The following is a 24881-nucleotide window of genomic DNA, read 5'->3' on the forward strand; positions in this document are numbered from 1 at the left end:
TGATCAGTTTTATCATGTGACTGACGGTCGCACACGCAAATGGGAACGAAGCATTTAGCCGGCTCGTGGGTGAGTCGACCAATGATGCTTTGATAAAACCCCACATGGGCGGGCTTTGTACCGACTCTCTTAGCAGAATGTTAGTTCCTGCTCTTCCCTGGCCGTTTCCTGTACCCGTACAGTGTTGTGAGACGGAGAAAGCCATGTGTGTCGATGCAAAGGTAAATTTAGCGCCCGTATTTATCACTGGGACCCATAAGGCAGCCCTAATGACGATTATTTTCTGGTATTTGGCCGAAAAATAGAGGCAGACCTAGCGAAAGAGTATCGCGGCCTAACCTGTGTCTAAACGTTGTCGGGCGATGGTTATTGTGGCACGTTGCTTTGGTTTGGTCCGGTTTGTTGACGATGTTGTAGGGGTCCGGTTGACAGAATGGATGGAAGTTAAGGACGTGGGAGTGTGATACACACAGCGAAAGCACAATACACCGTGTTTAGCAGTGTGTGGTTGATTTCGCGACATAGGCTTTTGTAACAGCTACGTCTTGTTAGCGGTGCAAGCTAATGCTAGTCGACGGTTTTGTGAGAGGGACTTGGAGAAGAGGGCAGCATCCCCCAGCATCAGTACCCTCCACCTCTCACCCCAACTACTCATTCTTGACCACTTCACATGTACACTTTTTTAAAAATTGAATACGTTAGACACGTTACCTTTCGTGGGAAACGATTAAAAGCGCTAGTGCGACGGCACAATGAGTTTGAATGAACAAAGTAGCTGGGTCACAGATCGATCAGGTCCCTCTGTCAAATGGAGTTTCTTCAAAACTTTATTAACTTAATGTAGCTTTTCTTCGCTTAACTAATTTTGCTGGGACAAGTCTTGGTAACGTGTAAGTTATATATCAATTTATTATATGTGCCGGTGTTAATGTCAAGAAAAGCTCATTTTAAACTGAAGAGACAACTTCTCTGAAATACTTTTAACATGTTTATAACACACAATTTGTAGAGCAGGGTTTAGTTAGTAAATATACTAGTCTCAGTCATTAGACTTTTCGTAGGTGTTTCAAGTGGTCGGATGGACATTCACAAGAATCAGCTGACTAAACGTCCTGTAGCCCCGTCCAGTAGCAGGAAGTTGAGGATCTTTTATGGATCTTTGTTGTTATGACCTTACATATTATTGAGAATTAAAGGTCTGTTATGTATGAAAGTCACTTTGCCTTTGTGTAGATGTCATTGTTCAGTTGAATGCAGTATTGGTAACTGAAGAATTTTGATGTTGTATGAGAATTGTTTGTCTGTAAAATATGAATATTCTTTATCTGCTTGGTGTATGTCAAGCTTAAAGAAAAAACATGCAGATGATTCTGTGCCATTTTTTTGTTATTGGAGGGTTTGTCCTCCAAGTTGTTATTTGTTTGAGTTGATGTAAATTCTTCTATAATTTGTTTCTCTTTTTTTTGTTTCAGTTCACTTAAACACTGAAAGAAAAGGACGTGCACAGAGTCTAGCTAACCTTCAGAAGTGTCTTAAAAGTTGTGCCCATCTCCCTTTGTGGAGAGGGCAAGATGGCAGATCCAATCATGGATCTCTTTGAGGACACACCTCTATTTAACTTGGATGCCCTACCAGATGACTCCTACTCTCAAGTCTCTGATCCCGTGGAGGAGGCTTTAAAGTTGGCGCTTGGCCAAGTGGACCCCCCAGTGGAGCCAGAACCTGCACCTGAGCTAGCGATCGATACAGGTCTTGGCCTTCCTCTGGCAACTCACCCCATCCCTGATCCTGCCTCTGTTGCTGCCCCGATTGTTCAACCGACTCCGGTGGCTCAGACTATTTCCATTGCGGCAGCTCCGGCTATAACACCAGCTCTCACCTCTGTGGAAAATGCACCCCAAATCGCGGCCCAGACCAGTGGGGCCATCACCACCAGCACAAGTGTGCCCTCCAACAGCACCGTCCTCCTGAGCCCATCAATGGCTGTTTCCAGCTCTGCTGGAGCTGGCACCACACAACAGCTCACTCAGATAACTCACCAACTCACTCCTCAGCAACTAGCTGCCATCACACAGCAAGCAGGGGGAAAAATAGTTATCCTTAAAGGTCCCCAGGGTCAGGCCCAGGTCCTGCAAACTGTACCTGGAGCTGCAGGCCAGGCGGGAGGAAAAGTCATCCGCGTGATGTCAGGTTCACCCATCAAGCCCGGAGTGTCAATCTTACAAGGTGGAACTGTTGTCAACCAGGCAGCACCTGGCCAAGCTCAAGTCAAGGTTGGTACCTCCGGGGTGCAGAGACTACTGCAATCACCCAATGGACCAGTGAAGCAGGTGCTTCTCACCTCTATGCCGCAGCAGACCCAAGGCCAGCAGATGCAAGTGCAGATCCCATCTCAAGCACAGATTCCACAAGGCCAGGCTCAACTCCAAGTTCAACAACAAGCCCAGCCGGCACAGATCCAGATCCAAGCCCAGAGTCAAGTGCAGTTACAGCCAGCCATGCAGACCCAAGCACAGGTAAGCTAATGATGGTTGTTGCTGAAGATTTTTTTCTTGCCTGGCAGTTGGTTTCTTTCCTTGTAATTATCCGTACTTTGTGTATTCTTCATTATTATAATTCTGTTCTGTTTGAATGGAATTAGACTCTTTCACTTAGCTTCAACTCAACATATAGCAGCATCTATATACTCATCTGACCTTGCTGATACAACAGCAGCAAATCAACTGAAGGTGTGAACATTTTATTATGGGAAGCAAAATGTCCTTCGAAATGCAACTGGCTGTTGCAGAGAAAATTAGAAATGTGTCTTGTGTGAACAATCAAAACGACCCCATGAACTTGGTAGTGGAGAAATATTTATTCACTCAGAAATGGCTGGCAGACACAAAGCCAAATGTTCAAGGAGCATTCAGAATTCAAGCTGTTAGAATCATGGCTACACATGTAATTTTGTTATAAAGAGATGGCTTTGTGCTTTAAAGGAAAAGGAAGGAATGTTATGTAAGCTAATTGTATAAAGCAAATAAATTTTGCCTAAGCTTTCTCTGTAATAAATCAACAAAGCAACAGAAGGAGTGTGTTAAGAGTTCTAAAATGATATAAATGAACCAAAGAAACCAAAGTTCTAGAATTATTATGTGGATGATGGTTGCAGAATAAAGAAGAAAAAGGACCAGTCTGTTAGACATATGGACTGGACTTGAGGCTCTCCTCATGTAATTTCAGGGCGGAGAAGGAAAACGAATCACCCTACTGCTCCAGCAACCTTCCCAGGCGGCACCGGCAGCAGTGGCAGGGCAAACACAGGTTGCCCAGGTCCAGCAGGTTGGTCAACAAGGTGGACCACAGCAACAAACCCAGACGCCCACCAGACTAGTGCTAGGGCAGCTCCCTGGGGGCAAACTAGTACTTCAAGGGAGTCAGCTTGCAGCTCTGACCCAGGGTCGGGCTGCTGGCCAGGCTGGAGGACAACCTAAGGTTCTCACCATACAACTGCAAGTGCAACAGCAACCCAACCAGCAAGGTGGAGTCAAGGTGAGAACGTTTTTCTCGATTATGTCATTATCTATGAGTGTTGTAGCATCAGGGACTTGATGAAGGGGGTCATTGGTGCCCAACCTCTGCTTAGAGCTGCCGCCAGGAAGTTTTCCATTAAACCCCATATAGTGGTGCACTTGTAAATTTAAATCACTTGCAGCCAAAGCCCCACTTCCTTGTCAGTCCAAACATTAAACTCCTCTTGGATGAATGAAACTGAACTTTAACGTGGAAATGAGGAGTGACCATAGTGTACGCTTAGTTTACGTCATCGATAATGTAGACAACCAAAATTTGTTGAAAATCGGTGTGTCGATGCGTCGTGTTGCTGTTGGTGGGCCACAGGATAGGCATCGAGAAGTGGTTGTTATTCAGATGCAGTGAGAAAATATCACATTCTCTGGAATCATTAAGACATGTTCCAGGATTATGTGTCATTATTTTAATAACATAAATGCATATGTGCCTTTTTAATAATTTGTACTTTTTTATCCTTTTGGAATTGAACACGGTATAGAATATTGAATATTTTCCTGAGTATCAATTTCGAGTTTGCTATTTCAGTATCGTGACAACTCTACATTGTAATGGTGTTAGTGTTGGACAATGGACCATTCTTTTTTTGTTTTATAGAAAAGTAGTCATCCTGAAGATATGTTGTTTGATAAATTTTGATTTTTGTCCCCTGGAAATTTTGTGGATGAACATGTATAATTTCTACAGTGGTGCAATGCAAATAACTTGTTTTTTATATACTTAAATTATTATATTTTATTTTCCCAATGCTACTTTTAACTGGTCTCCCTTTCTTCTCATGTAGTACCAGCTTGTTTCAGGTGCTGGCAATACTGGCAGTCCACAGATGCTTCAGATATCTCAAGGCCAGGGTGGGCAGAGAGTTGCGTTGCCTGTTAAAATGTTGCTGCAACCTCAGGTAGATCATATGTCCAAGGAAATGCTACAAACATGCTATTATTTTTTTTTAAACTAAAACTTTCTGTCTCTCATAGACGAGCACGGCAACATCAAGCGGTGGGTCGCTCTCAGTGGTAAAGGTCATCAACTCGTCAGCTGCAGGCCCCTCCAGCACGACCACCACATCATCCCAGGCCATCCGAATCACCAAGGCTCCTGGTGAGCCGGCTTCTGTGCGACGTGTGGAGATCTTGTGTAAACAGGAGAAGGCCAATCGAATAGTCGCTGAGGCACTTGCCAGAGCCAAAGCCCGTGGTGAGAAGAACCTTCCCCGTGTCCTGAACCAGGACGAGCTGCCGTCCACACAGACATCCCCAGAAGTAGGAGGAACAATCACTGTTGTGTCCACTACCAAGAAGAAGTCCAGTGGAGGAAGCAGCAAGAAGAAGAGCCCAATAGCTGGAGCAATTATGAATAAGTCACTAGGAGGGGGTGTGAAGTGTAAAGTGAAAACTCCAGGTACACCAGGAGTAGCAGGCGGCATGGTCATAGTCGGTGCTGGCAACAAGAACAAGAGCAAAATCAAAACAAAGTGAGTTGAACTGATGAAAATATATATTGTTTTACAAAAAACAACTGCAGTCACATCCACAAGTTATTACTGATATTTTTAGTCAGTCTGAATCTAGTCTGGTTCAAATGATAATGCTGTGTTCTTTCTCTTTCAGCACAATTACTCTGGTAGGAGCCAAGAAGAGAAAGAGGAACCCATCCTCAGACCACTCTGATGGAGAGATGAGCCCAGCATCTCCTGCAGCTCTGGAAGATGACTTGACAATGGTAGAGACACTTGCACGCATCTTTCTAAACAAAATGCATTTTCATTAACTGTATATTGTGACATCACCGTTTGTTGCTCAGTTATGTTACATGTGAAATTTGTAACACCACATTGTGCACTCAGGAAGAAAAAATTTTTATTTCCTGATCATCTACCATTTTTAATTGTTTTGCAGTCGTATTGACGCTCGAAGTGACTAGTATTGATGCATAAAGCTTCATCTCTGTAATTTCACTTTCTGACAATGCTGCAAAACAAACGCAAACGCTATCATGTTAATTGCATCTTGTGTATCTGTTTTGACCAGAAGAGGCGTTCAAATCGTGTGGTGAAAAGGAAAAAGTACACCGAAGACCTCGACATCAAGATAACTGATGATGAGGACGAGCAAGAAGATATCGATGTGACAACAACAGCGGCAGCAGTGGCTTCCATCAGTGGTGGGACAGCAGCTCAGCTGAAGCAGGAAATCCCGTTAGATAGTGAAGGACTTCCCAGCATGCAGTTCTTTGTGGTGAGTATGCTGGAATACAGTTGGGAGTAAAGAGTAATGTTGTCCAGTGCTGGCTGGTGTTGCACTGTAAATGGATACTAGAAAGGTTGTGCACGTTGTACTCACCCAAAAAGAGAGGTGAAAAAAATGACCAATATCTTGTATACTCTTTTGTTGGGTATATAATCACTAAACATCTCTGTTGATGCTTTTCCTTCTAGAATTTGTAGTTTGATCATTTTATTCATCTATATACCCAGTTCTTCCTTTGAATGTACTGCATAGTTTGCGCATTGAAGTTAAAATGCATCTTAGAGCAAATCAGGGGTCAACGTCAGGCACCTCAGTTTTTGGCTGATTTTCTCAAGGGCTTGTTTTGTTCTTAAGGAAAACCCAAGTGAGGAGGATGCTGCTATTGTGGACAAGATCCTGTCATTGAGGTTAACCAAAAAGGAGGTGCGTTTCTCTGTTTTTCTTGTGGCTTAGTGTGCTCCTTTTTATCAAACAATTATTGTGACCAACACCTGGTTTATTTCTTCAAGGTCATGCAAGGCCAATACATCAATGTGGAAGAATTCTTTGTCAAATACAAGAACTAGTAAGTCTTTCATTGTTGTTTTGTTTGTGTTATGCGTATTGCCATTTTAATTGGTGAACTATACAATCTCCTGTTTTTTTAGTTCGTACCTGCACTGTGAGTGGGCCAGTCTGGATCAGCTGGAGAAGGATAAGAGGATCCATCAAAAGATCAAACGGTTTAAAGCCAAACATGCCCAGATGAGACACATTTTTCAGGAGGTGAGAGGGAAATCTCTGCTTCATGTTGTCACTCAACTGCCATTAGATGAACAAGTTGGCTGAGCCTTTGCTCTGTCGCCACAGGAGGAGGAGCCGTTTAACCCCGACTATGTTGAAGTGGACAGGATCCTAGATGTGTCTCACAGTGTGGACAAAGACAATGGAGAGGTGAGAAAGCAACTGTTTTTTCAAGTTGGCTCTCTTGTGTGCTGTGGTTTTTTATGTGGAGAATAAATAAAAACTGTTGAGCAGCTACTTATTTAACACGTGATAATTTATGAATTAAAATACAACAAAACCATTTCTAGTATGCACTCACATCACTTGTTTATGTTCCAGTTACAGTACACATGACTATTGTGAATGTCTCTTCTTCAGGTGTCAAAGAATTTTCGTACTCCTTTGCGACTACTATGACTTAGTTCTACTTCTGCTGTATATTGTCTTTATTTGCATTCTTTTAGTTGTCGTACAAAATGATCTTCTTGAAGCCAAAAACATGTTTGACCACATTCCCAACATGTTGGTTGAAGCAGACATTCTAACTTATTGGAACTTTTACTTAGTTCTTGAAATAAATAAATGGATGCCCATGTAAGATGCATTTATATTTAAGAGCAGTTAAGGTTGTGGTAACTGTTCTCACTGTGAGGTGAGAAAATGTAGATGTTTTACTGGACGTAATCCCAGTACAATCAAAACAGTGTTAAAGCTGCTCTTCTTGGTGTCATTTTGTCTTCTCTGTTCTGTCTAGTCTTTTTTTAACACTTACCTCTGCTGCTTGGTTATTTTTTGTAACCGCTATTCTTCTGTGCCTTCGTCTCCCCAGCCTGTTATTTATTACCTGGTGAAGTGGTGCTCTCTGCCATATGAAGACGCCACTTGGGAGCTAAAAGAAGATGTAGACGAGGGCAAGGTGGAAGAGTTTGGCAAAATCCAAAACCGCCAACCTCGCCTCAAGAGAACAGTAAGGAGACTCCTCTTAATGTGCATTATCTTTTATGTTGTTTATTACAGCTAATCCAAATGTCCCCTTTAGAGTTCCCTAATCCCAGTCATTTGTGTTTTGTTTTGTGTTTTGTTTCATTGCTGACTAATTGGTTTTGATTTGTTAGCCGCGACCTCCAGCTGGCACCTGGAATAAGCTGGAAGAGACCCGGGAGTACAAGAATGGCAATACCCTTCGAGAGTATCAACTAGAAGGAGTCAACTGGCTTCTATTCAATTGGTACAACAGGTACGGTGTTTAACTTGACTCAAGCTATGCCTGACCAACTAATGAGCAAGATTTTTACATTCCATATTCCTAGAGATTATAAGAGTCTTCTCAGAAAGACTAGTTGTGAATTAATTCTTCATCTTTTGACCTGCAGGCAGAACTGTATCTTGGCCGATGAGATGGGTTTGGGGAAGACCATCCAGTCAATCGCCTTGCTCTCAGAGATTTATGCCGCTGGCATCCAGGGTCCCTTCCTGGTCATCGCACCGCTCTCCACCATCACCAACTGGGAGAGAGAATTCTCCACATGGACCCAGATGAACGCCATCGTCTACCACGGCAGCCTGGCCAGCAGACAGATGATTCAGCAGTATGAGATGTACTGCAAGGATGACAAGGTAGCGAAAAGATGACCTATCACGACAGATCTTCACTCCCCAGCTGAATGTAAACGTCTTCTCTGTGTACAGGATCACCTAATCCCTGGAGCATACAAGTTCGATGCCCTGATCACAACATTTGAGATGGTGCTGTCTGACTGCCCTGAGCTGAGAGAGATCTCCTGGCGCTGCGTGATTATTGACGAGGCTCACCGCCTTAAGAATCGCAACTGCAAGTTGTTGGACAGCTTGAAGATGTTGGATCTGGTTAGTACTGGGCTCATGATTCAAAATGGCTGCTATGTTTTAGAAATGGGCTCAACTGTGTTCTGAATGTTTCATCACAGGAGCACAAGGTTTTGTTAACTGGGACTCCTCTTCAAAACACTGTAGAAGAACTTTTCAGCTTGCTCCACTTCCTTGAACCTGCACAGTTTCCCTCAGAGAACGAGTTTCTCAGAGATTTTGGGGACCTCAAAACCGAAGAGCAGGTAAAGTTAATACTCAAAATCAAGTATTCGTTGAATTTGTCCACGTCTTTCTCTGATCATAGCAGATTGTTTAGACTTGGTCTCTGCGTCGTTATTTACCAATTATTCCCTCCCCCATCCAAACAGGTCCAGAAGCTGCAGGCCATCTTGAAACCCATGATGCTGCGAAGGCTCAAAGAGGACGTTGAGAAGAATTTGGCTCCAAAACAAGAGACTATCATTGAGGTTGGTGCAAAAGAGGCTCACTTTATACACTTTATAAAGACTTGTATATCTGGTATTTTCTAAATGTTCCTCTCTCTTTTTCAAAGGTGGAGTTGACTGATGTCCAGAAGAAGTACTACAGAGCAATCCTGGAGAGGAACTTCAGTTTCCTCAGTTTGGGGGCAAACAGTAACAGTAATGTTCCCAACCTGCTCAACACTATGATGGAGCTGCGGAAGTGCTGCAATCACCCCTACCTCATTAATGGTAAATGTTCTGAGCTAGCCTCCATACAATTTCATTGTGTGGCAGCTGTTAAAACTCAGCACAACATTTTCTCAGTGGTTTCTGTGTGAGTTTTCGGTATGTTAAATTAGTTATAATTGATTCACAAAGCTCTGTATTTAAAGTACTAAAATATGTGTTTCATTTGTTCCATTTCTTTGAATTTGCCGCCCACATTTTCTAGAAACAAGAAACTGTAGACTTGTGTGTTGCACAAGAGTCCACCTCACTCTCTTAAAAGTTTTGGTTAAATGGTCAATGAATACTCAAAATCATTTTTAATTATTGACAAGCGGACACCTGTCCAGGTTGTTGAACTTAAATGTTGTTTTTTTTGTTGGCACACCAGTTAGTGTTAGTTTTTTACACCTTGTATTGCTTGTAAGCTGAGTGTGAAGTATAGGTACATGCACCTAGTTGGATTGATGGGTCATTGATAAACCTTGTTGTGGTTTAGTAATGAATCCTGCGAGACACACTCATTTTTTGTATCTCTGAATTTTCTTGTGTTGTTTTCAGGCGCAGAAGAGAAAATTGTAGCAGAACTTCGGGAGGTCTACGACCCAATGGCACCAGATTTTCACCTGCAGGCTCTTATCCGTTCTGCCGGCAAACTGGTGCTGCTGGACAAGCTACTTCCTCGTCTAAAAGCTGGAGGGCACAAAGTGCTCATTTTCTCTCAGATGGTGCGCTGCTTGGATATCCTGGAGGACTACCTCATCAACAAGAGGTATGGCCTCTCCGCTGGGCGACGTTCGTATGATAAGAACTTTGAGCTCATTGTTGTTTTTGATCTCCCCAGATACCTTTATGAACGAATTGATGGCCGAGTGCGTGGAAACCTGCGACAAGCAGCCATCGATCGTTTTAGCAAGCCTGACTCTGACCGCTTTGTCTTCCTCCTGTGTACCCGGGCTGGTGGCCTCGGTATAAACCTCACTGCTGCTGATACCTGTGTCATATTTGACTCAGACTGGAACCCCCAGAATGACCTCCAGGTTGGGTGTCGTCTTCAAACATTACGTGCTTTAATTCTAACATCTATTCCTAACTTTTCTTTTAATGCCTCCAGGCCCAAGCTCGTTGCCATCGTATTGGCCAGTCAAAGGCTGTTAAGGTGTACCGCCTGATAACTAGGAACTCCTATGAGAGAGAAATGCTGGATAAAGCCAGTTTGAAACTGGGCCTTGACCGGGCCGTCCTGCAGAGCATGAGTGGCAATAAAGACAGTAATGTCAATGGGGTGAGTCCCTGCTGGCTGCTTTGTAGGCACTTAAGTTGGATTTTCCTCAGACTGTTTTTAAACATCTCTGCTGTATTCCCCAACAGATCCAGCAGTTTTCTAAGAAGGAGATCGAGGACTTGCTGAGGAAAGGCGCTTACGCTGCGATCATGGACGAGAATGATGAGGGCAGTCGCTTCTGTGAGGAAGACATTGACCAAATCCTCCAGAGAAGAGCTACGACTATCACCATAGAGAGCGAGGGCAAGGGGTCCACTTTCTCCAAAGCCAGCTTTGTGGCGTCTGAAAACCGAAACGACATCGCCCTCGATGATCCAGAGTTCTGGCAGAAGTGGGCAAAGAAAGCTGACTTGGATATGGACTCGCTCACAAGAAAGGTGAGCCACATAACACATTGTTATAAAGCTAAACGTAGGCGGTTTGCGGATCATTTTGGATCTTATTTTTGAATTTGAATAATCATATTACTCTTAGATTACTGGTAGAGGTCTTGCTGGATACCAACGCAAACAAGCAGAACACTGACAAGTTGCCCAACTGAGCTGCATTTTCTTTTAAGAAACCAGGGGTTGACGTTATGGACCACCTGAATTGTATTAACTTCCCCCTTGTGTTTTGGCCATGGTGAAGTTCTATTTGATTTGGAGGGGTTACAGATGTGTTTTAACAAATCTCTTCTTAATTTCCAGAACACACTGGTGATTGATACACCCAGAGTTCGCAAACAGACCCGACAGTTTTCCAGCTTACGAGGGGAAGGTGGAGAAATATCGGACTTGGACAGCGACGAGGAGTATCCACCCGCCAACTCTCGAAACTCGCGTTCCTCTCGACGATCCGATCGCCACAGTGGAAATGGCTATGGTCGTACTGACTGCTTCCGGGTGGAAAAGCACCTCCTTGTCTATGGGTTAGACCTTTGTCCTTCTGTTCTTTACTGATTAGTCATTTAGGTTTTTGGTGTTTTTCTCTTTCTGTGATGCTCACATGTACCTTCATATATTTACCAGATGGGGTCGCTGGAGGGACATTCTCTCCCACGCCAGGTGTAAGAGGCGCCTGAGTGAGCGGGATGTTGAGACTATCTGTCGCGTCATCCTAGTGTTTTGTTTGATTCACTATCGTGGGGACGAGAACATCAAGAGTTTTATTTGGGAGCTGATCACACCCCCAGAGAACGGACGGGAGCCTCAAACACTGCTCAACCACTCTGGTGAGGTTTCTTTCTTTCTGATCTTGGTTTTCCGTTTGACAAGCATCAAGCGCTTAACAGAAATGCATTCTTCGCACAGGTCTTTCCATCCCTGTTCCCAGAGGCAGGAAGGGTAAGCGGGTGAAAGCTCAGAGCACGTTTGACATCCAGAAGGTTGAGTGGATTCGCAAGTACAACCCTGACACACTGCTGCTGGACGACAGCTACCGCAAACACCTGAAGCACCAGTGTAACAAGTGAGTGACCTTGGGGTTTTCTCAACACGTTCACACAGTCTATTCCTGTATTGAAACGTCTCTCCCTCAGGGTGCTGCTGCGGGTCCGTATGCTCTACTATCTGAAGCAGGAGGTGATTGGTGAACATGCTGACTCAGTTTTGAAAGGCGCTGACATCAGGTTCGAACAATATGATTGTGTTTATATTATCACTTACTCATATGTGGTTGACAGCAAAGACATGTTGGTACAAACTGCTGGGTATTTAATGCCCTTAATGTAAATGTTGATTTTATTAGCTGCATATAACCCATGTGTTTCTCCACTCAGAGATGTGGACATCTGGATGCCAGAGATGGAGCAACAGGAGGTCCCCGCTGGATGGTGGGACAGCGAGGCCGACCGCTCTTTACTGGCTGGTGTATTTAAACATGGTACTTCATCAATCAAGTCAATAGAAAAAGCAATAGTATCAATGTCAAACGTGTGATTGAGTGTCTCTCCACACTTTCTTTCTAGGTTATGAGATGTACACTACTATGCGTGCGGACCCCTGTCTCTGCTTCCTGGAGAGAGCAGGCAGGCCGGATGATAAGGCCATCGATGCTGAACAGCAAACTGGTGACACCGAGCTTGGAGAAGAGTGAGTAGAGAAACATTTTTGCTCCAATTCATGCGTCTCTCCCTGTTGTTGGAAAACGCATATAGACGACAAATTTCCTCACTCAAATAGTGACTACCACGGCAAGCTATTTTTGTGGAATCTGCCTCTTTCACTCAGTTTTCGGGGTCACATTAGTGTAGCTGTAATAACCCCATGTATGCTTCTCTGTCTCACTAGAATTTATTACAACTCACACAAAATTCTGTGCAATTCTTATTTTGTAACCGATTTAAGTGTTAACACAAGCTGCGACAGGTGTTGTTGCGGCATATTATCCGACACCGTAGACTGTATTTCTGTTTTGTGTTTTCCAAATCCCATTGCTTTGTTGTGTTGGTTGTGTCGCAGCTCATTATGGTTAATGACGGGTCTGTGCACAGATTTTTTCTGGACCTTATCTGACTGTGTTGTCTGTGGTTCCTAATTTGTGTCACACAGAGGTGAGTATGATAAATACTCTGAAGACCCTGAGTTCAAGCCGGCTTCAAGAGTTCCCAAAGACGCATATGAAGAGGTGAGAATCTCTTCGTCACACGTGTCAGAACAACATTCTGTAATCACTTAATGGTGTCACCTATAAAAGGATGTTGCAATTCATTTTTATTTCTATGTCTTCAGCCTGAGGCACTAAATGCAGAGGATGAGGTTGCGGTCGAAGACAAGATCGGTCCGGTCGTCCCCGACACATCCACCAACCAGAGTGGCAGCTGGCCTTCAAGCTCGGCTCTTACGGCACGTTTACGCCGTCTGGTCACTGCGTACCAGCGCAGTTACAGACAGGAGCAGCTGAAGATTGAAGCAGAGGCGAAGGGCGACCGTAGACGGCGGCGCTGCGAGCAGGCAACTAAGCTGAAGGAGATCGCTCGACAGGAGCGGCAGCAAAGGTGAACTGTTTCTGCTCTCTGCTGTCACAAGTATCAATACCTGTTTGAGTTTTTCGTCTTCAACTTCCCGCCCTCTTTTTATAGGTGGACCCGTCGCGAAGAGTGTGACTTCTACCGTGTTGTTTCAACGTTCGGAGTAGAAAAGCTGAAGAAGGAGTCTGCGTCTCCGGAGGACAACGATCAGTCCTTCGACTGGACCCGCTTCAGGACTTTTGCCCGTCTGGATAAAAAAACGGACGAGAGTCTCAGCCGGTACTTCCGCGCTTTCGTGGCCATGTGTCGGAGGGTGTGCTCCCTGCGACCAGGTCGAGAAGGTAACATGCTTTTCCTGTCGGCTTTAAGACTGGTTCCTATCAGAGACCACATTTATTATAGTTTCACGGGTGATGTGTTTCCTTGTACTCTTTGTATAAATACATTTTAGCTAACAGAAATGTTGGGAGACATTTACAAATTGCCACACCATGCTCTGTGATTCTGTGGCTTTCTGGCCAAGCGACTTAATACACCACCTTAAATTTTACAGAAAAGAAATGGCAATTTATAACACATAAATGTCTGTCTCATCTGTGCACCTATGCTAGCTCAAATCTGTGCACCTGTGATCTGTGTGCTAATGCTGGCCTTCTCTGTTGCTCCAGATTCAACAGCCATTGCCCAAACTGTAGCCCCCATCACTGAGGAACGTGCCTCTCGTACACTTTACCGTATTAGCCTCTTGCGTCGCCTCCGGGAGCGAGTGCTGACCAACCCACTCCTGGAGGAGCGCCTGCTGCTTGCCCCTCGGGGTTCTGAGCTTCCAAACTGGTGGAAACTACCAGAGCACGACCATCAGCTGATGCTGGGCGCATCGCTGCACGGGGTCAGTCGCACTGAGCTCTCCATCTTCCCCGACACCCAGTTCACCTTCAGTCTCGCCCGGGACAAGTTCATTCAGAACCAGCAGGCTCCTCCGCCCCCACCTCAGCCTGTCATGCTCCTTAGCCAACCAAAGACTGCGCTGGAAGTGCCTGGCATGAAGCAGGAGCTGCTTGACGACGGCACTCAGTTGCTCACCGGAGAACTCGGTGCTGAGCTGCAGAGCTCCCCTTTGACTCACATTGATGTCAAGACCCAAGTGCCGGACTGGACCTTCAAGAGGAGTCAAGACGGCGGCGTGGTCAAAGCAGGCGGCTCGGACTCTGATTCCGATTCAGATTCCGGTTCCTCATCGTCTGATCGGTCTGGCAGCAGTGACGACAGTGGAGACAGCGATGAAGAGGGGGATGGAGGTGTGTAGAGCGTATAATCTTGGTGGGCTATCATTTCTGAACTATCCACTGTCTTCGACTCACAGTGAGTATGAAGATGTGTGATGACAACGGTTTACACTCGATGACGACATCACGAGATGGTCATCCACCACCGGATCCTCTGCGCCTTGATTGGCCAAAGGTACCGTTGTATTTCCAGCTCCAGGAAACGGCCTCTTGAAGGGATGTAGTTGTGTGTGACTTCTGTTTTGTTTCCCCCCAGGACCGGGTGTTGATCAACCGTCTGGACAACTTGTGCACACTGGTGCTCACTGGGCAGTGGCCCTCCGGGCGGCGCCCCATTTCAGAGGCTCATTTTAACCCCACTGACTTGAGAGACGAGCTGTCGTACACCAGACTGATCCGCAAACCCAGCGCCCAGTCTGTTGTACCACCGGTAGATGGAGAGGACGGAGAGTTCACTGTTAAACTTCTGAAGGTAAGGGACTCCGAACTTGAGCTCTCACTGTCTTTGCTTGAAGTAAACCAAAACTTCATTGTGCTGTTCTCCACAGGAAGAGGGGCTGAAGCTGACCTTTTCCAAACAAGCCTTGATGCCCAATGGGTCAGGGGGAGAGAGCAGCGCTCGCAAGAAGCGAAAAGACCAGGAGGTACGCATTCATCCGACCACTCTGTAATATTGCCCCCACCCTTCCTCATTGTCGCCTCTTTTCTTCTTCAGTTTTCCGACACGGAAGCGTATCTGGACCCGTTGGACCGGACTCCTCGCCGCAGAGAGCCTTCCGCCTGGTTAAAGCAGAACCCAGACTACGATGCAGATGGCGACATGCTGGAGGTACACATGCAGTGCTCATGTTTTTCACCTCTGATCTCAACCGTACAGGAGACAGTGGATTGAGAACGTCCTGATGCCTTCCACATTTGTCCTGCTTCCATTGTAGTTTTCAGTTCTAGCATTTTTTTTTAATCTCTTTTGAGTGAAGAGCAGATGAACTATTTAGTTTGTCACGTCGCCTCTCCAGATATGAAACAATGTTGTTTCTGTCTCAGCTGCTTGTGAACAGGACTAAGAGGAAGAGGAAGAGGAGGGCTGATAAGGCACTGACAGGCAGTGAGAAGGTCAAGATCATCAACATGAGGACTGGAAAAAAGGTTCATGTTGACATAATTCAAATTCAAATCAATGTCAGGCGTCGTGTTTTATGCTGACACGAGTTTCTCTGCTGAAGGTCGGGACAGCATTCTGCCCAATGCTGCAGGACCTGCGGGAATATCTGGAAGAAAATCCAGAGAACGCTGTCGCACCCGATTGGTCGGACACAGTTCGGAACTCTGTACGTATCCTCAGCTCCAGAACGCAACGCAGCGTCGTCATGATGGCTGTTTTTACACCACCCTTTTTTCCCCGCATTTCAGGGTTTCTTGCCCGAGACACTGTTCCATCGGCTGCTGACGGAGCACTCTGAGATTCCCAAAAAGAATCGCAGGCGTCACCACCACCATCACCACCACCATCACCACCTTCACCACACTCCAGAGACTAGCATTATGGACTCCACCGGCGTCGTGGAGGAGGAGACTCTGGTGTCGGACGGGGCTTACATGATGGACGAGGAGGACCTGGACAACTCCCATCACTTCCTCACCAGCGCGGACTTCGATGTTAAGATGGAGGGGGTGGACAGCCTCTCTCAGGGGGACTATGACAGCTCAGATCAGGAAGCTCTATTGGACGATGTCATCATAGCACAGAAAGATTCAGACTCCTCATCCAGCTCGGAGGATTGACTGATCTCACCCCCTCCCCACAAACACACGTGACTTAGTCCCCTTTGTCTAAATGAATCAAGTTATTCCTCATTTATTTTTACAGGACAATGTATCGATTCTGGATGAATGTGTTATGTTGCTACTGTTATTCATTTATTTTATATAGTATTATTTTTCAATGAACTGAGCAGATTTGCACCCATCTGTTTTGTTTCTTTAATATGGATGAGTTGTCGCCCTTCTCTCTTACCTCTGATGGAAAGCCTATGAGCTTTCGCCCATCATGCCTCGCCAGTCTCCTCCTCTTCCTCCTCACCCATGAACATTCCCACTGGTGACCAAAAGGGGACCCCTGCTGTAGATAACCATTGTTTTGTTTTTTTTTCTTATCTAAGAACCTCAAAACCGGTCCAGCACCAGACTGAGCAAATCCACAGAACTTGTTTGCGGCACATTTTGTGTTCACATGAGTCTGAACTATAAGGACGATCCAGTTTGTGGATGTACTGTTTTCACTGGGGGCCGAGGGGTGGCGGTGGCGGAATTGTTACCTAGGCGGTCAGAGGACGATGGGTGTGTGTGTACAATGTAGAGCCAGTCAGTGATGTACTGTGGTGCAAAGATGACAGCAGTGAATTAATATTCTTGTTTTATGACCCGACTGTATCTGTGATCATGAATAAGAGCAATCTACAGTGACGACATGTTTGTGTGTATTCTTGTGACATCATCATCCGCCGCAAGCAGCAAAGAGCCTTCGCTTGTTGTCCGACACCAAACTGTTTATTACTATAGATATTCCAATAAAGTGGGTGATCCAACTCAATTCACTTATTACACAGCGTTTGAGTCAAACTGCACAGGCAGAATCAACCCAAGTTATATTAGACTGAAGCAGGATTAGCATTTGCATAATTCAGGTCATTCATACGTCATCCTAATTATGGGCTGTAATGAGGGGGGTGGCTGGTCACCCCGATTTTTGTCACCTTTTTAGGAGGCAAAAAAGCAGCATTCCAAGGGGAAATCATCAAAATGTCCTTCTCTCTATCTCACTACGATTAAGCTATAAAAAGGGGTGTGTTGTATGGTTGAATGCAACACTCGAGGTCAGGCATAAACCATGTGCCGCAACTAAGGCAGAACATCACCAATAATCTGGAAAACATCAGTGTGAAGCTCACACTCTGCTGTGCAGTTTGGATGTGTTCCATGTGAATTGAGGTCACTCAACTATCTGCAAGGTCCTAAAAACAACTCTGGAGAGGATGGAGCTAACCATCGCGTGAAGACGACTGGGGGTCCCATGTTGTCCTTCTTAAATCTGCCCGATGTCAAAGGTGTCCTTAAACTATGTATCATGATGCTCACTGTAGAGTTCCTCAGTTCCTGATGAATTGCAAGGTCAGACCATCACTGGTGTTGCACCATCCCTGGTAACTGGATGGAAGTGGACACCTTTACGATGCCATGCAACAAGTTCTGTCAGTCCTGACATGTAACAATATCATGGGAAGAGGAGGGTCTGGCCTTTCAGTGAGTAGACCAACTTGGAAATGGTTGTAGAAGAGGTGCGCTGCTGGGAGGAGGGGGGCGGACGGAGTGCAAGGCTTGTCTCCCTTTCTAAGCAGGTGCAGTGGTTGGAGGTGGGATGGCTTGGAAAGCGAGAAAGCTCAGAAGGAGCTGCCTGTGATGCAGCCCCACAGTCTAAAAACAAGATTCATTCTGAGTCAAAATCTTCTTGAAAACAAGAACCACATACTTTGCAGTGCGTCGGCAACAAAGCCTGCGCCCCACTCCATCGACTATCCAACACATATTGCCTACCTATAACACCAGCCTCATAAAAGGACACTGCACAATGAGGTCCTCAAAGGTCTGGAAACAGCTCTCTTAGAGGAACACCATCACCAACACCAATATCATTGATGTGTTGTACAGGGAAAAGCCCACCAATCCACCTATCAAACCAGGAGCTGGACAAGTAGACATGGTCCAGGACTAGAAGATGCTTGTAGACAGCATCTAATCTTTCCACCTGAGATTGCAGCCACTCTTGAACCAGACTTGGTCCTCTGGTTCCCTTCACTGTGAGTCTGAGTGCACCATATAGTCCCACAGGAGAACTCAACCGAAAGTGAGCGCTAGAAACTGAGCAATGCTAAACTCGCAGCTCAACGAAGAGGATGGAATGTGAAGTTCTAGCTGGTTAAAGTGGGATGCTGAGGTTTTGGGGCCTCCTCCACCACCAGAGTGTAGAAACACCTTGTTCTCCATGGAAAAGCGCTGCAACAGAGCACTCTCTGCATTGACCAAAAGAAGCAGCCCGTGGGTGTGGATCAAGTGGAAGGACATTTGCTGGCCTCAAACACTAATCTCCCCACCCTGCCCCCTACTTGAGAACCCAGGTCAGGTCACAACCCCCCAGGAGGAGGGTGAACAAGGTCAGCTTGAAAGACCTAAACACCCCATGACATGCTTCAGTGGCAAAGGACTTTGCAGCACTACAGCCATCTCTCTCCTAATCTCAAGCCTCGAGGAGCTGAAGTACTGAAGCAGTGACCTTCACAGAATTCCAGGACTAGATGTGCTGCTCCTACTTCAGCCGCAGGAAGGGGGTGACAAAGAGCTGGCTGAGACTCACCTTCCCACCTGGTCCTTTGTTCCACACGTCACGGAGTATGTGCCAAGGAAGTTATGTTTATGTTTTCGTTTCGTTTTATCTGGGTTCAAAATAACTAGAAAAGCTATGGATTGATTTGGATGAAATAGGAAATAAATGTAAAATAAGACATGGAACGAATAAGTATTTTTACGTTATATGATTGGTCTATTTTTGTATTTATATAGGACTAAGCAAAAACTACTATTTTAAAAACGAACTAGACAAACTTTAATAAAAATAAAAGATGAAACTGCTTATAAAATGTCACCATTGTCCTGTTGCATTAAAAGCTCGTACTCAGACATGACATGACACAGTTTAAATAAAAAAAAATATTATATAACACTTACATATTTTCTGAAGTTTCATATTGATCTGTTTTATCAAGCAGTCACAAAACATTTCGGCGGAAATCATTTCCCTTCGAGTGTCTCTGGAGAGTCACGGCGCATCAGCAGTGACTTTTCCGACTGCCCCTGAATCTATCAGCAGAGTGTGCTCGAGGGGCGACAGTTAGCAGCGACTGGCTTTTTGTTTCGCCCTCGATTTGAAACCCTGAACTTATATGTGCCTGTTTATGGCTTCTGGCGTCCTAGGTCTTTATTAATGGGACTCATTTGAAGTTCCAACCCACGTATCTCAGTGAGCCTGAGGTCCCCACAGCAATGGTGATTTAGCATCCTGGAGTGGGAAACCGGCAGCTAACGCTAGCTGGTAGCATGGTTTGTTGATGTTGTGATGGGCATTTGAAGACTCAGTCGAAACAGTTGTGATACGTTGCTCACTACGTAATGTACGTTTGTTGAAATGGATCTTAATTTTTACTCTGGCTTGGCGGAGGGTTGCCCGCAAAATGTTGAACCGGAGTACATGGACACGCAGTCGTTCAACAGCTACTCCGAGGAGAACAAGGTAACGCCGACCGTTCAAACTTCCTCCGATGAGCTAAGCGCTAAGTGTTTGTGTTAGTTTGCAGAAAGCAGCGGAGGCTTTATGACCATAAGCAGCGCGGCCCATCCTTTCTTATCCGCTGAGGTAAGCTTCCTATGGGTCTAACGCTGGGGAAAAAGCTCCCTAGTTGCAGTTTTTCGCTTAGCTACTTTGTACTTCTCTGTGAAACTCATGTTAAAAATGAATTTAAATTGTACTTCATCGTCACATCGTTCCATACAATGAAGTCTGTGTAATCCCTCCATTAATGTTCACGATATGAGAGTTATGTACTCAGCAAGTTCATTTATTAAGCGTGGAGATTTATCCATTTATTAGACATTTAACACCCATTTACAGATGACATTAAACTTTTGACTGAGCAGAAGTAGTGTGAGACACGTCTTAATGCATATACACATTTATATACCATATATAGATGCGTTTTGATGATAAATATTTCAACTGAAACATTTATTGAAATGTAAGTAAAAGTTTAAAATTCTACCAAATGCATGTTTCTTCTGTAACTACGAGAGTGACTTCAGTCTCAGTCACGCCTGATTTGAACCTCTATTCTCCATGCAGCAGACCTTCCATACTCCAAGTCTTGGCGATGAGGTGTTTGAGATTCCCCCCATCTCGCTGGACCCCGACTCATCCCTCGCCATGGGAGATGCTGTGCCACACTTCGAACTGTCAGACGGAGCTTTGGGCCCTGCTGTCTCCCGCAGTCTGGTCAGCAACCTTGTTGTGGAGGCTAATGACCCCTCTTTCGCCTCCACCTTTGTCAACACTGGGTCCCAAGGCCTGGAGCAGCTGGACATGGGAGCCATGGTCCAGGCTGGAGGCGGAGGCCTCCTTAGCTCTTCATCGCTGGTAGTGTATTCTAGAATCGATTGTAACAGTGTTGCTTTTTACCAGAAGAAATTACCCTTTGTTCACACGTCTTTCTCCAGGAGCTGGGGAATGGCATGGGGTCACATTTTGGCAATTCATCTCCCATGACTATTGACGTCCAACTGGCTGACATGGGACACGGTCTTCTGGAAAGTGGCCAGCTCAGTACCATCAACCAAACGGAGCTGTCACTGGGTCTTAGTCATCATGGGGAAACTTTGGAGCAGCCCCTGTCGGCAACACCGTCTCCGGCTGACTCCCTCCAGGATGAGGACATGGATGACTTCAAGGTGAGAGCGTTTGTTGGCATGTGACCCAGACCAGGAGGGTTCGTTGCTTCTCACTTCGCTGCTCTGATTCCACTGTTTTTCATTTAATTTTTACCCGGTTTCAGAACAAAAAATAGGGTCTTCGCTCAATTTCTGCAACAGAAACTTGTCTCTGAGCTTATTATGGTGCCATGAAGTTCCTGCGTTGTCCTGCTTCGATCATACGATTGTTTGGTTCTTTTTCTACAGAGGAGCGTTCTGGTGGACTCTCCCATGTTGTCTTCAGTCTCGTCCAGCATCACCTCCCACCCTGCCCACATAACGTCTGTCCCCAAGAGGAGCGGGGGGAAGCCAGCCTCTCTGTCGCCAGCCACCTCGACTGCTGGTGCGAAGAAGGGAAAGAAGAAGAAAGATCCCAATGAACCTCAGAAGCCTGTGTCGGCATACGCTCTGTTCTTCAGAGACACTCAGGCGGCCATCAAGGGCCAGAACCCCAACGCTTCTTTCGGTGAGGTGTCCAAGATCGTGGCCTCCATGTGGGACAGTTTGGCTGAAGAACAAAAGCAGGTCATATCCACTGACCATCTTATTCTTTAACAAATGACCATTTCTTTACATGTTTTTTAACATCTCTCTGTCATCTCCAGGTGTATAAACGAAAGACTGAAATGGCTAAAAAGGAGTATTTGAAAGCTCTGGCTGCGTACAGAGCCAGCCAGCTGTCCCAGGTGAGTCCGTATAGGAGTCTTTCATGCTGGGCATTTTGGAGCACAGTGGATTGAGAATTGAAATGCTGCAGCTAGAAGGGAATCTACTGAGGTAGAAGTAAATCTGTTATTAAACCCAAAAACTGGGAGGTGTAGAACATTCAACTCCTTTTGCGATGGACTGGCACACTCTTTTGGGTGCCCTCGCTGTCTAACCCCGAGTACCTGGGGTTGGGGTGAATCATCGAACACCTCAGCTGTGGGAATGCTGCTGCATCAGTGTAATTGAACCTGGAGTCCCACAGAAAACATCAAATCAGACTAGGGAAAAATGATTGAAGAGCATGCTGATATCAAGTGTCATTTTCAACCAAATGCTGCCACTAGAGGTTCCTATCCACCACAAGACACAGGAGCTCAGTGCCTCAGAGAGTGTCTTGGTATGGCCACTTGGAGGCAGTAACTACTTGGCATCCCCGATGTTGCTGCATTTCAAGTACTCATTGTAAGGCTGCGATTAGATCAGATCCCTTTATTGCCTTGTGTCTGTTGTGATAGCTCATCTGTGGACCCTGGAGGGTTAGTCATTTAACATGTGTCTCTATTCTCGCCCTTGAAAAGTCCACCATGGTCTTCTGCTCATTCTTTCGGAGGCCTGTGAAGTAATGATGGGCTTATGAAGCTTCATGAAACAGTGTCTTCATATTCAGAACATTTCATTTCCTGAGCGTGCCTCTCATTTCCTCTCTAAATCCTTCTCTGTCCTGACCCAGCCGGCCTCTGAGGAGATGGATACCGCCCCCTCTCCCCCTCCGCCCCCTCTGCCAGTGGTGATGGTGGCCCCAGCCTCCCACCAGCCGACCGACAGCGCCGTGGAGGAGAACACCATCACCAACATTTGTGCTTCCAACATCATCCTGGACGTCCCAGAGATGGCCACGCGCTCCCGCACAGGAGCCAATAAGACAACCCCTCCACCCGCTGCTCTGCCTGCTCAGACTGTCACCAAAATCATCATCCCAAAGCACTTGCTGCGTCCCGGCAGTCAGGTGGTCACCATGCTGCCTGGCGGGGTCTGCACCGTGGTGCCCGGTGCGCCGCGCCAGCCTCCGCCGCTACAGCAAATGCAGAATGCGCCGCCTCCACCGCGGCTCCAGCAGATGGCACCGGCGCCTCCACCTTTGCAGGCCAAGCCCCGGGAGGGCAGCAGCGCCAGTCTCACTGTGGCCACACCACCACCGCCTCCTCTGCAGATCAAAATTGTTCCCACCCCTCTGGAGGCCAAAGACGCCCTGCCCATTATCGTGCCCAGCTCTGGGACGTCTGGTGCCACAGTAGATGTGCCTCCTGCAACCGTACCAGGGGATCACGAGGAGGATTTGGTGGCAGACGTTTGCAATTCAGATGAGGTGAGTTGATGTGCTATTTTTAGGCAGTTTTGCTGACTGAGTGTTCCCTGCTGAGGAGATGAACATATTTATTTAGTGCTAAAACAAACAAAATATTCAGCGTTCCTTTGAGAAAGCAGTGGGAAGTGAAAGTTCACCTTGCTGACTATTGTATTCATGGGGGAGTGTACTTACTGTGCTTTACTGGGATGCTCAATTTTTTGTTTTGAATATGCCAATTTTAAGTATAAAGTAAACTATAGAAACTGGAGATACTTCAGTTTATTCACATCAAACAAAATACACTTTAAGTCCACTCAGTGTGAAAAATATTACAATATATTCTTCAGCTAGAAAGCAAATAAAGTTGATATTCTAAGAACAACGTAAGCTCAACACCCAAAAGAGTCGCACGAACTGACGTCACGCTGTATCGGAAGTGGTTATCCAGGTGGCTAATGCTACAAACCGACTGCAGTCCTCAGCGGACCTCGCCAAAAACACCAACAACTAAGTGGATTAGGTAAAGATATTTACTCAATTTTGGTTTCAGGCCTTCAGTGAGCGCTCACTCCTGCAAGCACTGTGGTCACACACTATATTCTGAACTGGCATTTTGAACGTATATTTATAGAGCCCCACAGATTTTTAAATTACATTGAAAGTAATTTATTTGCCCCCTTAAAACATCACCATTTGTTCATTTTTGACTGGTTGTTTTTGTATTAAACATTTTATATAGCAGGCAGAATTGTTTATTGTTAAATCTGATGGAATAAAAAGAAATATTTCTCCAGTCTGCAACTGCATCCTCTCTAGCGATGCATGCACGTAACTGAAAAAGTAGTCTAAGTGTTCTCAAACTTTCAGGATGTGGTGGAGGTGAACGGCTCCAAACATGGTGGCACTGGTACTGGCGTGTGCGTGAGGGACGGCTGTAACAAACCAGCGGTGGAGAGCAAAGACTGGGACAAAGAGTACTGCAGCAACCAGTGTGTGGCTGACCACTGCAGGTCAGAACACAGCCAGAGTGGCTGTCCTTCTTGCTTCAGTCAGTGGGCACAGTCGCTAACTAACCCCTGAATATGTTCTCCTCCCAGGGTGATCTTCCAGACGTGGTGCTCCGTCAGAAATGAGACATTGGGGACAGTCAAGTAAATCAGGGTCCGGTTTCCGGCGCTGTGAATTTGCCCTGTAGGTTCAGGTTTGGTGCTACTATCTCTGTCACACAGATATTTGTCAGAGTTTACGGAATCCCATGGAGCCATTTCCACAAGTTCAAACGTGACATGAAGGCAGCCGCAGGTAAAACAGGCCAGGGCGATGACCGTCAAACTTTATGTAAATTAATTTCAGCACCCTTCGTGTCACTTTTGGCGGTCCCGTCTGCGTAGTTGACTGAAGCTGGTGACTGTGGCCTTCGAGGTTTATTGCCTTTTATACTTTTCCATTCAGATATTTGTAGAACTAGTACCTTTTGTTTTCTAATAAATGGTTCAAATGCAGTCAAACATGTTGGTCTCGTGTGTTTTCTCCATCGCTCCACAATCGCTCTAACTTGACTCAAAGTTTAGAAGAGGACATCCAAGTGTGTTAGTCACTTTCCTGCACTATTC

The 24881-nt window shown here is 45.8% G+C and overlaps 2 protein-coding genes across 2 annotated transcripts; both read left to right on the top strand.

Annotated features, from left to right (window-relative positions):
- Positions 1 to 120: 120 nt before the first annotated feature.
- Positions 121 to 17237, top strand: chd8 (chromodomain helicase DNA binding protein 8). The gene is made up of 39 exons (XM_053882507.1): positions 121 to 221; positions 1473 to 2516; positions 3226 to 3534; positions 4358 to 4471; positions 4548 to 5044; positions 5181 to 5292; positions 5601 to 5807; positions 6174 to 6242; positions 6329 to 6384; positions 6467 to 6584; positions 6669 to 6752; positions 7414 to 7551; positions 7700 to 7821; positions 7958 to 8201; positions 8274 to 8450; positions 8531 to 8674; positions 8801 to 8899; positions 8986 to 9145; positions 9683 to 9893; positions 9966 to 10161; positions 10236 to 10406; positions 10493 to 10783; positions 11096 to 11316; positions 11417 to 11619; positions 11699 to 11855; positions 11926 to 12015; positions 12166 to 12269; positions 12355 to 12478; positions 12938 to 13013; positions 13118 to 13383; positions 13468 to 13697; positions 14025 to 14654; positions 14720 to 14817; positions 14899 to 15114; positions 15191 to 15286; positions 15358 to 15471; positions 15687 to 15788; positions 15866 to 15970; positions 16053 to 17237. Exons 2-39 carry the CDS (start codon positions 1572 to 1574, stop codon positions 16422 to 16424), a joined length of 7668 nt encoding a protein of 2555 aa, XP_053738482.1. The 5' UTR covers positions 121 to 221; positions 1473 to 1571; the 3' UTR covers positions 16425 to 17237.
- Positions 17238 to 19555: 2318 nt separating this feature from the next.
- On the top strand, positions 19556 to 24782 carry tox4a (TOX high mobility group box family member 4 a). The gene is made up of 9 exons (XM_053883308.1): positions 19556 to 19983; positions 20041 to 20106; positions 20590 to 20880; positions 20961 to 21191; positions 21420 to 21737; positions 21818 to 21898; positions 22651 to 23286; positions 24136 to 24278; positions 24366 to 24782. Exons 1-9 carry the CDS (start codon positions 19879 to 19881, stop codon positions 24421 to 24423), a joined length of 1929 nt encoding a protein of 642 aa, XP_053739283.1. The 5' UTR covers positions 19556 to 19878; the 3' UTR covers positions 24424 to 24782.
- Positions 24783 to 24881: the final 99 nt, after the last annotated feature.

The sequence above is a fragment of the Synchiropus splendidus genome, chromosome 13, assembly GCF_027744825.2.
Source record: "Synchiropus splendidus isolate RoL2022-P1 chromosome 13, RoL_Sspl_1.0, whole genome shotgun sequence".
NCBI lineage: Eukaryota > Metazoa > Chordata > Actinopteri > Syngnathiformes > Callionymidae > Synchiropus > Synchiropus splendidus.